The sequence below is a fragment of the Condylura cristata genome, unplaced genomic scaffold (genome assembly GCF_000260355.1).
Source record: "Condylura cristata isolate star-nosed mole 26May11 unplaced genomic scaffold, ConCri1.0 scaffold00028, whole genome shotgun sequence".
NCBI lineage: Eukaryota > Metazoa > Chordata > Mammalia > Eulipotyphla > Talpidae > Condylura > Condylura cristata.
Genome location: NW_004567129.1, coordinates 16910412 through 16923600, shown reverse-complemented (window position 1 = coordinate 16923600; position 13189 = coordinate 16910412). Strand labels below are relative to the sequence as shown.

The 13189-nt window shown below is 53.5% G+C and overlaps 1 protein-coding gene across 1 annotated transcript; it reads left to right on the top strand.

Annotated features, from left to right (window-relative positions):
• Positions 1-10975, top strand: PLA2G15 (phospholipase A2, group XV). Its single transcript, XM_004690444.2, has 6 exons — positions 1-189; positions 3390-3546; positions 5548-5666; positions 5910-6008; positions 6378-6602; positions 9207-10975. Exons 1-6 carry the CDS (start codon positions 75-77, stop codon positions 9716-9718), a joined length of 1227 nt encoding a protein of 408 aa, XP_004690501.1. The 5' UTR covers positions 1-74; the 3' UTR covers positions 9719-10975.
• Positions 10976-13189: the final 2214 nt, after the last annotated feature.

Below are 13189 nucleotides of genomic sequence, written 5' to 3'. Positions count from 1 at the left end.
GCCACCGCCCGGGCCTAGGCGCCAGCTGCGAGCGCAGAATCTGCTCCTTGGACCTGGAGCTGCTCTCTCCCGCCATGGGTCTCCTCCTCTGCCCTTACCGCGCCGCGCTGCTCCCGGGAGGCCTCGTGCTCCTCCTGCTGCTCGTAGACCCAGTGCTCCCGACCGGACGTCACCCCCCGGTGGTGCTGGGTGAGGCTCGGGGGGTACGGGCGGGGCGGTGTTTCCACTCTTCGTGTGTTTAAAGCCCGGGTTTGGCCCTGTCGCCCCCGGGGTCGGTGGGTGCATCTCCCGCCATGCTGGGTGCGGTTGTGGTGAGCCTTTCCTCTCCTGCTCTGTAGAGTGGGGGATAGGTGGGAGGGTTATGTTCAGCTGCTCGTTCTTTTCTCTGTTCACGCAGAGAACAGAGAAGCTTTGCCTCATTTAATCCTCATTTTTTTAGCTTGTAAGACCGCGGTCCTTTGAGGGTGCTTGGGATTTGTTAGGGTGGCCCCGGGTTTTCCCCCTGGGGTCTCAGCGTTGACTTGGGCTTGCCTAGGAGGTTGTCTCCTTAGATAGTTCCAGCCCTGCATTTTAACAGGGCATTACTGAAAGGAAGCCGTTTGGGGAAAGGATTGCACTCCTATCTTGCCAACAAGGCTCCTCTCCCCCGATTTATCAAATTGGCAACATTTGCCCTCTGGGAGGAATAGGAGAACTGAGGATAGCTAAAGACAACACAACGCTGGTGGTTAACAGATGTCTGGGGATGGTTGTATTCCCCTGCCAGACCTAGTCAGATTAGACCACCTTGGTCAGGGGACCTACCTCCTCCGTCTGCCCCACTTGGTCCCGGCCCTGACAACAACCATAGGAGTCATAGTGTTTTCTGCAGGGGGTGTCTTAGATGCCTCATTCAGAGCTAGTGTGTTGATGGGCAGCTACGGCTCCTGAAGGCAGAGGCGTGCGGAGGTTTATGTACATTAGGAGTCTGTTGTGGCATGACCCCTGTACTCTTTGTGCTAGTAGTATTTTTTTTAAATAATATAATAGTTTATTTTTACATCATTTTGTGTCTTTTCCCATTTCGGTTGTAATCCCCATGGGCTTCCCATCACCAAATCTTTACCTGTGTGCCATCACCATAGTCCAGTGCACTTCCTCCCTCCCACCTCCCCCATTTTTGATCCCATTCCCCACTCCAACCCCATAAAATGTCTCTGGTATATAGGTGTTCATTATTCCCCCCCCCCTCCGGGTCCTTTATACTCCTGCTATGAGTGAAACCGTCTGGTATTTTTCTTTCACTTTCTGGCTTATTTCACTGCATGATCCCTTCCAGCTCCATCCATGTCGCTGCAAAGGGCACATGTGTTTGTTGTTTTTGATTGCTTAGTAATATTCCATTGTGTATATGTACCACATCATTTTAATCCAGTTATCTATTTTTGGGCATTTGGGTTGATTTCATGTCTTTCCTATTGTAAAAAAAGCATCTGCTGGTAGTATTTTAATGGGGATGCTGCAGATTACAGAAGGGTGGAGTTGGCTGGCAGCTCTGGGCCAGGAAATGCTCCAGGGGGATTGCTGTGCCCAAGTTCACCAAAGGATTTAGGCAGCCTTGACCATATTATGTTCCCTCAGCTTGGAGGATGGGATGAATAGTGATTCCTGGAGATGAGCTCTGCACTTGGCAGGCACAGAGAATCTACTGATCCAGTCTGGCTAGGAGCATGTCGGAGAAGGATTCCTGGAGTATGTAGTTAGAACTGAGGCCAGGAAAGAGTTTGAGGCAAAGTGAACTACATGTCAGCGAGGGAGGTGAGCAGTCCCAATCGCTAGAATGGATTATGGGAAGGAGTGAAATGTGTAGAGCTCATGACCATGACTGATTGGATCATGTGGTCTTTGTCTCGGGGGCCCCCAAGGGTGATGGGTGGGCCTACAGAGTTCTGATTGTGAAGAATGTGGTATTCAGAAGTGTCTGTTCCAGGCAGACTTTTCACCTGGATTGGTGCTAATTCATGCAGTCCTTGATTATCCTAGGTCACAGCAGAGGGCTCTCCAGAGCCCCACAGTAACTGGAATGCTACTCTGCCAAGCTTCTCGGAGTGGGGCTGCTGGCATTCTTCCTGGGAACCCCGGGGTGTGCATCAGATGAGCTGCTTCTAGGTGCAGAGCAGAGACCTGAGTTTGCCCATCAGAGGGTCAGTATCTAAGGGTGACCAGCTTCTATGAGAGGGACTAGAATTTGTGGTAGGGGAAGCAGAGGCAAGAGAAGGGTTATATAACAAGACCCTGAACAGGGGGAAGGGACTGTAGTAAGCCATTTCCACTTCTCCCAGCCTCAGTTTCCTCGTCTGTAAAGTGGTCATAATAAGGATATCTTCTCCCAGTGTTATTTGACGTGAAAAAGCACGTGGCTGGCTTTTGTCCTTGTTCTAGGTGCAAATGGGGATCAGAAGTGACTGCTATTTTAGAGGCTGCACAGCCTGGCCAGGGCAAAGGTCACCCTGGCTGAGCACCTCTGCAGACTTCCTCTTTTGGCCATTTCCTCTTGGAGGCGATGGTGCCCAAGATCTCTGCTCTGCCTAGTCCACAGGCGTGCCATGCTTGGGCTGTCATGCTTGGGACTCCCCATTTTCCGCACCTGTACCATGATAGGAGGTGAAAGCGGGTATCACACAGGTCTCCATGACTTCCCTCAAGACTCTGGGGGACGGTGTTCAGGGAGGGCCATCATCAGGGCTGGGTTCACAGTGGTAGCCCATTGAAGGCCAGGAGAACCTGTTGACTTAGTGATCAGGGTTCCTCACGGGGAGGCTTTAGGAAGTGTTGAGCAGGTTAGACGTGAGGGGTCACTAGAAGTAAATAACTGAAGAGTTTGATGTTGGGCTGTGAATCAGTGGGGATGGGTTTGAGTGTCATGAGGGCCCCTGGCTCTGCGTGGACTGGACAAGCTGGCCAAGTGGCGGGTAGCCATCCTTGGGGCTTGGGCACCGCCCCACCTGTGGCTGGAATGGTATGTTGTCTCAGGGTACCATCTCCAACACAGGGCCCAACTGCCAGGCTGTTCAGCCCTCCCAGATGACCTGCCCTTTGGAACCTGGGTTCTATCATTTAGATAAAACACCAGGTGCAAGTATGGGCTTCTCTCAACTGAGGTTCTTTTGCTCACCCTCCAACACCACAAGGCTGCCTGGAATGTGTCCTCGGGATTCAGTTTGCTTGGTTAAGTGTCCCAACTCTGTCCTGTTTCCCCGCCTTCTTTCACAGTGAACAAGGCCCTGTCTGCTCTGTGGCTAGGACAGCCATGGGTAGAAGGCCTGTGGGTGCAAGCCTCAAGGGTCTCTAGAATGCCAAGTCCCCAGGTCCTCACACCTACTCTGTGCCCACCCCACCCCCCACTGCAGTGCCTGGAGATTTGGGCAACCAGCTGGAGGCAAAGCTGGACAAGCCATCGGTGGTGCACTATCTCTGTTCCAAGAAGACGGACAGCTACTTCACACTCTGGCTCAACCTGGAGCTGCTCCTGCCTGTCATCATTGACTGCTGGATTGACAATATCAGGTGGGGACTGCAGTGCAGACAGGGTGCTGCCCAGCTTCAGGAGGCCTCCAGGAGGCCATTTCCTCAAGAGGCCTTGAAGTCACTGACCTCTAGTCCCCATTTCCTCAGTCTGCTTGGCACCACCCCTGCCCTCTCCAGACAGAGCTTTCCTCCCTTTCCTGCTTCTCACCCTCCCCGCCTGTCCCTCCCCTCTCTAGTCCAGGGCTTGTCCTCAGGCTGCAGCCCCTATTTACCCTCAGGCTGCCCACTCCCCCTTGACCACACCTACATCTTCCGCTGCTTGTTCTCCCTGGAACACATTATGTCTCTGGGCCTTTGCACCTGCTGTACTCTTGGCCTGGAATATTCCTCTCTACCATTTGCTCAGATTCCCTTCCACCCATGTGAACAGCTAACCCTTCCTTCCCACCAGCCACATATCCGTTTCCCCAAATGAGATAATAACGCAAGAGAATGCAATACAGTCACTGTGCATTTTACCTACTTCCTTTCGTTTAATCTTACAGTGGACGGTTTTCAAACCTCTCAGAAAAGCAGGACATCTGTGAGCTCAGAGAGTCCAACATTGCTTAAGGTCACTCAGCTAAGTGCAGACCCCGATGTGACCACAGTACTTTGAGGCTGAGCTGAGCTGCTTTCCCAGACCGAGGTCCCGGAAGGCGGGATTGTCTCTCTTGTCTTTATGGTAGTAGAGCCCAGAGCACATTGGTGTTCACTGTGTGCTTGAGCTGAATCCCACAAGTTACATTTTCCCCCGCAGAGACGCTCTAGTTCTCCGGGCACCCTCTTTCCCCCGTGTTTGCGCCTGTTTTGTTGACCCTCCTCTGTGTTTGACCAGGGTTGTTTTGGGAGGTCGATCTGCATTTCTATTTTTGTCCCCGACACGTGCTGATTGGAAGTGCAGGCCGATAACAAGCGGGGCTTGTCTACCTTTGGTGGCCTGTTTACCTGTTTAGACTCTCATCTTTCACAGAACTCCTTTTGCTTTCCAGAACAATGTTCTGAACTTTGCTAAGTGACTGTTAGAGTAATCCACAGAGTTGCCTGGAAAAAGTGGGCCCTCCCAGGACCTATTATTTGGACTGGTGTCAATTATTTGTCAAATCTTTAGATTTATTTATTTATGCATAAAGAACTGGGGTACAGGCCAGAGGTGCAGCGGGTGAGAGGATTCACCAGAAGCAGAGTGGGGAGCAGAACAGGCCGATCTACAAAGTACATTGCTGAGGGGAGCGGCAGACAGATCAGAGAGGTCTGCTGTGCCATGTGGGTCACTTCCCTGTCCAGGGATCGAACTTGCGCTGAAGTGGCTGTTGCTTCACAGTGCTGCACTTTAACCTGTTGAGCCACCAGGGAGGGTCCAGGATCCTTTCAGTTTTCTGTGGCTGCTCTTTAGTGGATATGTGGGGTGGGGGGAGTCGGGGAGCACGAACCTGTATTTTCTTGGGCACATTTGCCTCTTTGGTGTCAGCAGAAAATTCCAGCCCAGCACAGAGCTTTTCCTCGGCTCACCTTTCCAGGCCTTGCTCTCTCAGACACAAGGCAGCCTCAGGAGCTCAAGCCCTGGGCTGTATCTTTCTGTCTAGTTCTGTCATTTGCTGTACTCTTTGCCCTGTGAAGTGTTGTGCTGGGTGATAGGAGTTGGATCTGTGGAGAGGTGGTGATAGGCGCCCCTGAGGTTAGGCTGCTTGCCTTTGGGGGTCAAGTGTAATGTTCACGGCACAGCCAGACCTGGCGCTTCCCTCTCCTAACTAGATCTAAGACCTGCGTTGTGGGTGGGTGAGATCACGAAGGAAGTGTTGCCTGGATAGAGACCCTGGGATCTGTCTTTAGATGGCCCTTGGTGGGAACCCCCTTTTGGAGGTTACTGATCTGTGCTTTACTGACTTAATTGGTCTCTTCTCTACATCTAACCAAGCCAAAGGGAGTGTAACTCAGGACAGAACAGCAACACACCAGACTTAGTGTCACCTCTGGGTCACCAGTGTCCCCTCCTGACAGGCTGGTCTACAACAAAACATCTCGGGCCACCCAGTTTCCCGAAGGTGTGGATGTGCGTGTCCCCGGCTTTGGGAAGACCTTCTCCCTGGAGTTCCTGGACCCCAGCAAAAGCAGCCTCGGTGTGTAGCCTTACTCATGTCCTCTAGGAAGTGGGGCTAGGGGCGCTGCTGGACTCGCAGAGAGGCAGAAACCCTGTGTGTTTGAAGGGGTAGCCTGTGAGCCGTCTCTGCTCAGGGTGGGCTGGGGCCCACTAGCCATCCTCCAGGACCTCCCTGTGGTAGGTGCACGGCCTCCGTGGCAGGCTCCACGTGGTAGCTGACAGTTGCTGTTCCTTCCCTAGTCCTATGCATTTCTGTCTGCAGGTTCCTATTTCCATATCATGGTGGAAAGCCTCGTGAGCTGGGGCTATACACGGGATGAGGATGTCCGGGGGGCCCCCTATGACTGGCGCCGAGCTCCAAGTAAGCATTTCCTTCCTGAGGTCTTGGGAGGTGGGGATACGTGGTCACAGCCACCACAAACCCTGTGATCTCTTCCGGCCCTGTGTCTAGCCCAGTGTCTAGAATCACCACGTTTGGCCAGTCCAGTCTGTCCTTCTCCACTGTCACCCAGGATGTCTGGGCCTCTGAGTCCTGGGGAGAGATCTTAAGGCGGAGGGGGAGAAAGGAGCCTCTTTGTTTCCTTCCTTCATGGAAATCCAGGGAAGCACCTTGTCCCCACTGATTTCAGCTTACTCCCCACCTCCTGGTCCTGGGTCTGCCCTGAGAAGTGGTCCATGGATCAGGCCCAGGACCCTTCCTGCCTGACCCCTGCCCGGCTCTGGCCTGCAGATGAAAACGGGCCGTACTTCCTGGCCCTGCGCGAGATGATCGAGGAGATGTACCAGCTGTATGGGGGCCCGGTGGTGCTGGTGGCCCATAGTATGGGCAACATGTACACACTCTACTTTCTGCAGCGGCAGCCGCAGGCCTGGAAGGACAAGTATATTCGCGCTTTCGTGTCCTTGGGTGCGCCCTGGGGGGGCGTGGCCAAGACCCTGCGTGTCCTGGCCTCAGGTAAGATCTACTGGGCCCAGCAGGGGGGCTGGTATGGGGATGGCACCCTCCCTTTCTCTCTACCATGTCCTTGAGCTGGCCATCGACATGGCTCTTCTTGGGTCAGCACCCTTCGTTTTCCCCAGTGATAACTCTTTTCCAAACAACTTTTTCCAAAAAAGAATATCTGTTGGAGACTCTTCGTTCCCCTATCATGGGTTATTGGGGAGCGGAACAGGCACGGTCTCAAGGTGGGAGCGGTGTCTGGGAGGGGAGATTCCTAACAGGGGAAAAAGGGGGTAAAGGGGGAAAAGGGAGCAGGCACAAGGAAGACAAGGGAGTTGGGTGCAAGTCTTTCTATTCTGCTGTCAGCAGAAGTTTATTTTAGGCAGGCAATTCACATATGAATTGGGCTGAGATCGCAATCTTTTTCTGAGAGCATTTTGGGTCATATAGACCTTCAGCTAAGATTATAACATTATTGATCTATTAAAATTAAGATAAGTCCATAAAATTTAAAGCTAACTTTTTTTAGTGATGGTTGGCTAAAAATAAAATTCCTTTCTATGACCTTCATTTTTACCAAGACATCTTAGAGGGTAAAATAAAGTTGAGGATTAGGGTGGAGATGTGAAGGATAGTGTAAAAGGTCATGGGCTAGGGTGGAGTGATTCTCTTGTAAGTCAATCATAAAGAGACAGTAAAGTTCCTCAAAAGCTGTATAGAGGACTTAGGTGAAGTTCCTTATTTGAAAACTAAATAGAAAATTTAAGCAGTTGTTTAGAAGGATTATGAAAGATAGTAGAGAGATGGGATTTGGGTTCTCAGTCTGGGCAGTAAAAGAATTCTGATTATTCTAGTACTGCTTTGTCTTACAATATTTTGTTATAATTGTTTTTATTAATCAGCCAGTTGTAATATTTTTGATTCCAAGAGGACTTTCCCATCCTGCGGCAGCACTTGCTCACCTGAGCCAGGCAGCACCTTATGAGGCTGAGGCAGTCCAGTAGAAAACTGATGGTTGCTTGGAATATTTTGATTATACAGAAAAGGGGGGTCATAACATGAGCTAGCGTGGAAATTCTGATTTTTTCAGGGCATTTCCCCTCCATCTGGAATATGTCTGACGATAGAGGTTGCTTAGCTTGTGTCAAATATCCAGTTGAATGTTATTCCCTAATTTCTAGTGTTGCTGACCTTTGTTATCTGCGTAAGTTTCTTACAGCATGTATGTGGACGGCATCACGATTAATCACACAGATACTTGTTTGTGAAGACGTGTACACACACATACACTCTCAGGCCCAGCTGACTCAGAGGTCTTTGGGAGGGTCTTTTCCTTCTCTTTTACCCCCACTTCTTCATCCCCGCCTCTGCCCCAGAGCGGGAAGCTTGGACTACAGTTTCCTGTTTATGAGTTGTGCCTCCATCTGTGGGTAGTGGGGCGCCTCTTTGAGCAATGTAGGAAAGAAGCAGGTGCAGAGCTGGCTGGGCCTGCTTACATGGCAGCTGGGAAAACCACCTCCTTGCCCATCCCCCCAACCCACCTGCCTTGTCATGGCTGTCAGAACCCGTCAGCTGCAGCTGTGGTACTTCCCTCCCTCTGCTAGGACCTGGTGTGAGCCAGCAGCCCCTCGCTTTGATAACCGTGAGCCAAGGCTCTGGTGCATCTTCATCATTGGCACTGCCTGCCGTGCTGTTGGTTAGCTGATCATTGTGACTGGGTCAGCACTCACTGCCTCTCCCAGCACTCACCTACCCAGTGTGGACAGTGGCCTGCTCAGTGCGCAGATGTCCAGATAGAGTGAACACACATCACAGCTGCATCCCTGGGCCTGAAGGGATGGACATGCGCACCCCTGCATGTGAGACCGGCAGCCTTGGGGGGTCTAGGACTGGCCTTTTGGTACTTCTCTTTCAGCGGGTGAAAACTGTCGTGGCAGGCCCTGGTGAGAGTGCAGAGGGGTGGGACTTCTTTCCTTGGGCCTTTAGAGCCAGGTCCCACCAGACCAAGCGGTGGCCCATCAGAGCAGTGGGGCGATGGGTCCTGATCAGGTCAGAGGCCCCTGTTCTCAAGATCCAGCTCAACTGGTGGGTGTTGGTGCTTCTGTGAGAGGACTCGCACTCTTGTCTGTGGCCTCTCCTTCTGCCGGGTCTCCTGCAGCCCTGGCTGTCCAGGTCAAGGCAGGTGAGTAAGATGAGGCCAGGACTGCAGGCTGCAGGGCTAAACCAGAAAAATCAAAATGGTTACATAGCTTGGTGCAGCCAAAGAGAAAGAGGCACATTCTTCTGGGCTTCCACCTGTTGATAACACTTCTCACAAGCTCACTGCCCACCGGCCACTCTTAGTACTCAGAAGAGGGAGCTTTTTGCATAACAAACCACTGTGGGTATGTGCTGCCCAAATCCCTGGTGAGGAAATGCCAAAGGAAAGGAAGAAGCCTTGGTTGTGTGTTTTATAGCGAAAAATAAAAAGGAAAGCAATAAATGCCGCTGTAGGGTCAGGAGTTAAAATGATGTCGCTACAGAGGCTGGAGCGCTGACTGGACTGCTGCCAGGTCGGTGGACATGCTGCCTGGCCAGCCGGCATTCATGAGCCAGACTGACGGCGCCCTCTCCCTGCAGGAGACAACAACCGGATCCCCGTCATCAGTCCCCTGAAGATCCGGGAGCAGCAGCGGTCGGCAGTGTCTACCAGCTGGCTGCTGCCCTACAACTATACCTGGTCACCTGAGAAGGTGTTCGTGCGCACGGCCACGGCCAACTACACGCTGCGGGACTATGTCCAGTTCTTCCAGGACATTGACTTCAAAGAGGGCTGGCTCATGCGGCAGGACACAGAAGGGCTCGTTGAAGCCATGGTGCCACCCGGGGTGCCGCTGCACTGCCTCTATGGCATTGGGGTCCACACGCCAGACTCTTTCTACTATGAGAGATTCCCTGACAGCGACCCTAAAATCTTCGTTGGTGATGGCGATGGCACTGTGAATCTGGAGAGTGCCCTGCACTGCCAGGCCTGGCGAGGCCGCCAGGAGCAACAAGTGTCTATGAGGGAGCTGCCAGGCAGTGAGCACATCGAGATGCTGGCCAACCCCATCGCCCTGGCCTATCTGAAACGGGTGCTTCTTGAGCTCTGACCCCAAGCCAGTGGGGCTGCTGGGTGGCTTGCCCACAGCTGTTTCTGCTGGCCTCAGAGTGGCCATGGCCCTTGAGTTCAGCTGTTCGTGGCTTCCCACTGGGTCTTGGGTTGAGAAATGACTGCTGTGAGGAGGTGCTGTCTCTTATCCTTCCTTTGTGGGAATGAGGAAAGAAACAGTACTCCAGACACACTCAAGGGCCCCTTGATGGAAAAAATGTGGCTGATGGTAGAATTGTGACCTCAAGACCACCTCTGAATGGGGATTGGCTGGCACCTGGCCCCAGTCCCCAACTCTAGGGCCATGCGTACCTCCTAGCTCTGTGGCCTTTTCACACATGCCCACCAGGCCCCGGCCTCTCCGCCTGCCTGTGAGAGATGTTACTGAGCTGTGGTCCCTGCTCCCGGTGGTCCCAGGGATGAACTTCTGGCCCTAAGTGACCGTCCCCACATACCAGCCACTGTAGGCCTGCTACTGGCCGTGGGTGGCTGGAGCTGGGTTGTCTGGCGACCCAGCTGCTTGGCCACCTCCCTGGCTTCTTGGGGACTGTCTGATTGCCCCTGCCAGCAGGGGCAGGTCGTTGGGGTCTTCATGGTACCCAAGCCCTGGGGCATTCATGCCTACCTCCTCACCTCTAAGAGCCACTCAGCTCAAGACCAGACAGCTGATAGCCCGCCAGTTCTGGGGAGGACTGAGTACCCTGACCCCTGGGTGTGCTCTTGGCCGCAGTATCAATGCTGGCTCCCTTTGCCCAGAACTGTGATTTGCAGATAACCACTGCATTGCCACCCTGCTGTTAGGTCTCTCTTGGATCCAGTGGGCTGGCACAGGGCAGAGAGGAGGCAGGGCTTGTACTTTCCCCCTCACCCTCCCAGACCCAGCATCAACTCCACCAGGCAGCTGAGTGGTGTCTGATATTCAGGGACTAACCCCGAAACTTGTGTTGGCCTCTGAGAGAGCCAGGTGCCTTGAGGTCCCCCTGGGGGTTTTCTGCCCCAGAGGTATGACAGGTGTCCCTGTCAGAGCAGGGATGAGGAACCCAGGTCTGCCTTGGTGGCAGTGGACCATGGCTATAGGCTGAGACATGGGGCTGAAGCCACATTTGGACTGGACTGTGCTGCTCTCCCACGAGGTTACCATGGACTGGATTTTCTCTGATGTATACCTACCCAGCATTTGTCACTTTTTCCTGAGCGGTGGGCCCTGCCTGGGCTCTGAGCAGGCTGTACCTCAATTCCGGCAATAAAAGTATTCTGGATGCTGTACAGTGCACTGGCCTACGCTCTGCTCTGAGCATGCGGAGGAAGACAGTGCAGGGGCGAGAGATAGAGAGCCTGGCAGTCAGGGGCTAGCCCCCTCCTAGGCTCTTGACAGCTTACCACCAAAATTTGATTCCTCTGTGCCTCCTTGGGCTTCATCATGCTACTCCCTTCGCCTGGGATCTAGTTCTCCTGAAGCATTCCCCTTGGCATGTGGCTGCTGCAGCTGCAGTTGCTGCCCAGGGGTATCCTGCAGGCCACCCTGGCTGGACTCATCTTCCCAGCTAGCCTCAGCTTGCAGGCCTGTTTCCTTTGACACTGCGGTTCTTCAGCTCGTTTGAAAGACACCGCCCTTGTGTTTTACTTCTTCAGTTAATCTGCCCACCATCTCTCCCTCTTTGGAGAAAAAGATGGAGGAAAAGAGACTAGGCTGAGACTGGTAAGGACATAGACCAAGATGGGCAGAGACAGGAACTGAGAGACTCAGGCCAAATGGAGATGGGCGAGAAGAGAGGTTGAGCCTGGGAAACAGGCATCAGGGTGGAGACCAGGCTGGAATCCTGTGGTCCAGAGCCAGGGTGGAGGGGAGGAGAATAAGATCCGGAATTTCTGCTTCCATGGGGCTCTGGCAGTGTGGGTTGCACCCAGCTGGGCCACTAGATGGCACTCTGAACCCACATACTGTTTCAGTTACTGACCAAATCTGGAAGTGGGCTGTACAGATAGAGCAGAGACTACACAGGTCCAGCTGCCCTGCCAGCCTGGGTGAAACAGGATAGCAACATGGAAGAGAGCAAACACGCACACACAGGCCCTACCCAGCCTGCCCCCCAGCTCTATCCAGATACCACCTACCCTTGCATCCATTGTGGCCTTGTATTGTAAAGGGAAGGCATGGAGTCAGAGCAGGCCTCAGGATCAGCAGGCTGGGGCTCAATCTCTGCCAACTGTAGTCAATCTGGGAAGTCTGACCTCCCTGAGCCTCAGTTTCCTCATCTGAAGAATGGGGATGAGTAAATGAACACTGCAGGCTCCTGAGGAATAACTGGTGTTGGAGGGTATCTGATCCAGTGCTTGTACTTCCAGCTTGTGGGCTGTTGTAAAGGGAAATAAGACCTGAAGCCAGAGATCTGGCTGCCGGCAGGTTGTATATGTGGCTGTTGCAAGGAGTCACCACTGCTGAGTCCAGAGCCATTGACCAGGGAGTCAGTAACAACTGATCCAGGGAGCAAAGGGTCAGATGCTAATGTCTCCAAATACATATACTCATTCAATTGAGGGAAGGAGTTCCGAGCAGAGAGCACAGGGTGGGCTGCACCAGTGAGGACTTTCAGGATCCTCTTAGGTCTATGAGGGGTAAGCTGAAAACCTTTCAGATACAGTCAAAATTGTTTCAGCGTGTATTTTAGCGGGAATGAGTTAGTGGGAGCAGGATGGGGGCTCCTATAACTGGAAAGAAGAAAACCATGAGATTCATGTTGTGAGGGTGCAGAGTGCTGCCCATCTCTGGTTGGGTTGGAAGGTAAGCGGCAGGGTCTGGTGTGATCAGTGTGAAACTGAAAGGTGTCAGAAAGAAAAGACACCGTGGCTTTGGTCTGAGGTGTGGACAGGAAGCTAAAGAGAAGGCTCAGCCACCTGTAAGGTCAGGAGCCCTTAGACTGAGGCCCAGCACTACCAACCAAAAAGGGAGGCTTGAAGGATGAGGAGGTGAAACGAGGGGGAGGAAAGGACAGATGGGTGCAGCTCACCCCAAAAGAGGTGTGAGAAGGCTGAATGTCTTGTGTCTGAGCCCCAGAGAGCCCCGGGTTGAGACAGCCATCTGGGCAGCCTCTGTCTGTGAGGGGCTCATGCATGGTGGGTGGTGGGAACTGGAAGTGACTGAGGCCAAGTCTTGGTTGTCTTCCTGGGGGCCTAGGAAGATGGGTGGTGAGCCTGGTGTGGAGGCTCTTCCGAGGGTAGGAGCTGGGTGGTTCCCGTTGGGTAAGGGGCCCACGGCCAGGAGCCACCCAGGAACTGGGCATGGGGGCTATTGGGACCCACTCCCACCGCAGCCCCCGCCCTCAGGATCCTCCGGCTGTGGAGTTCCAGGGAGGCCCCAGCGCCCACCGGCCGCCGCGGCAGGGCCGCTTTGTGGCCCGGTCAGACCCGCAGACACGTGCGTCCGGAGGCGTGAGCTCGCTGCGAGCGCGAGAGCCCGCCGGCTCCGTGTCCC

Excerpts from the sequence above, each read along its gene's own strand:
- PLA2G15 (XM_004690444.2), top strand. The coding sequence starts at position 75 with ATGGGTCTCCTCCTCTGCCCTTACCGCGCCGCGCTGCTCCCGGGAGGC. Across the intron at positions 190-3,389 it reads TCACCCCCCGGTGGTGCTGG|TGCCTGGAGATTTGGGCAAC; the intron begins GTGAGGCTCGGG and ends CCCCCACTGCAG. Across the intron at positions 3,547-5,547 it reads TGCTGGATTGACAATATCAG|GCTGGTCTACAACAAAACAT; the intron begins GTGGGGACTGCA and ends CCCTCCTGACAG.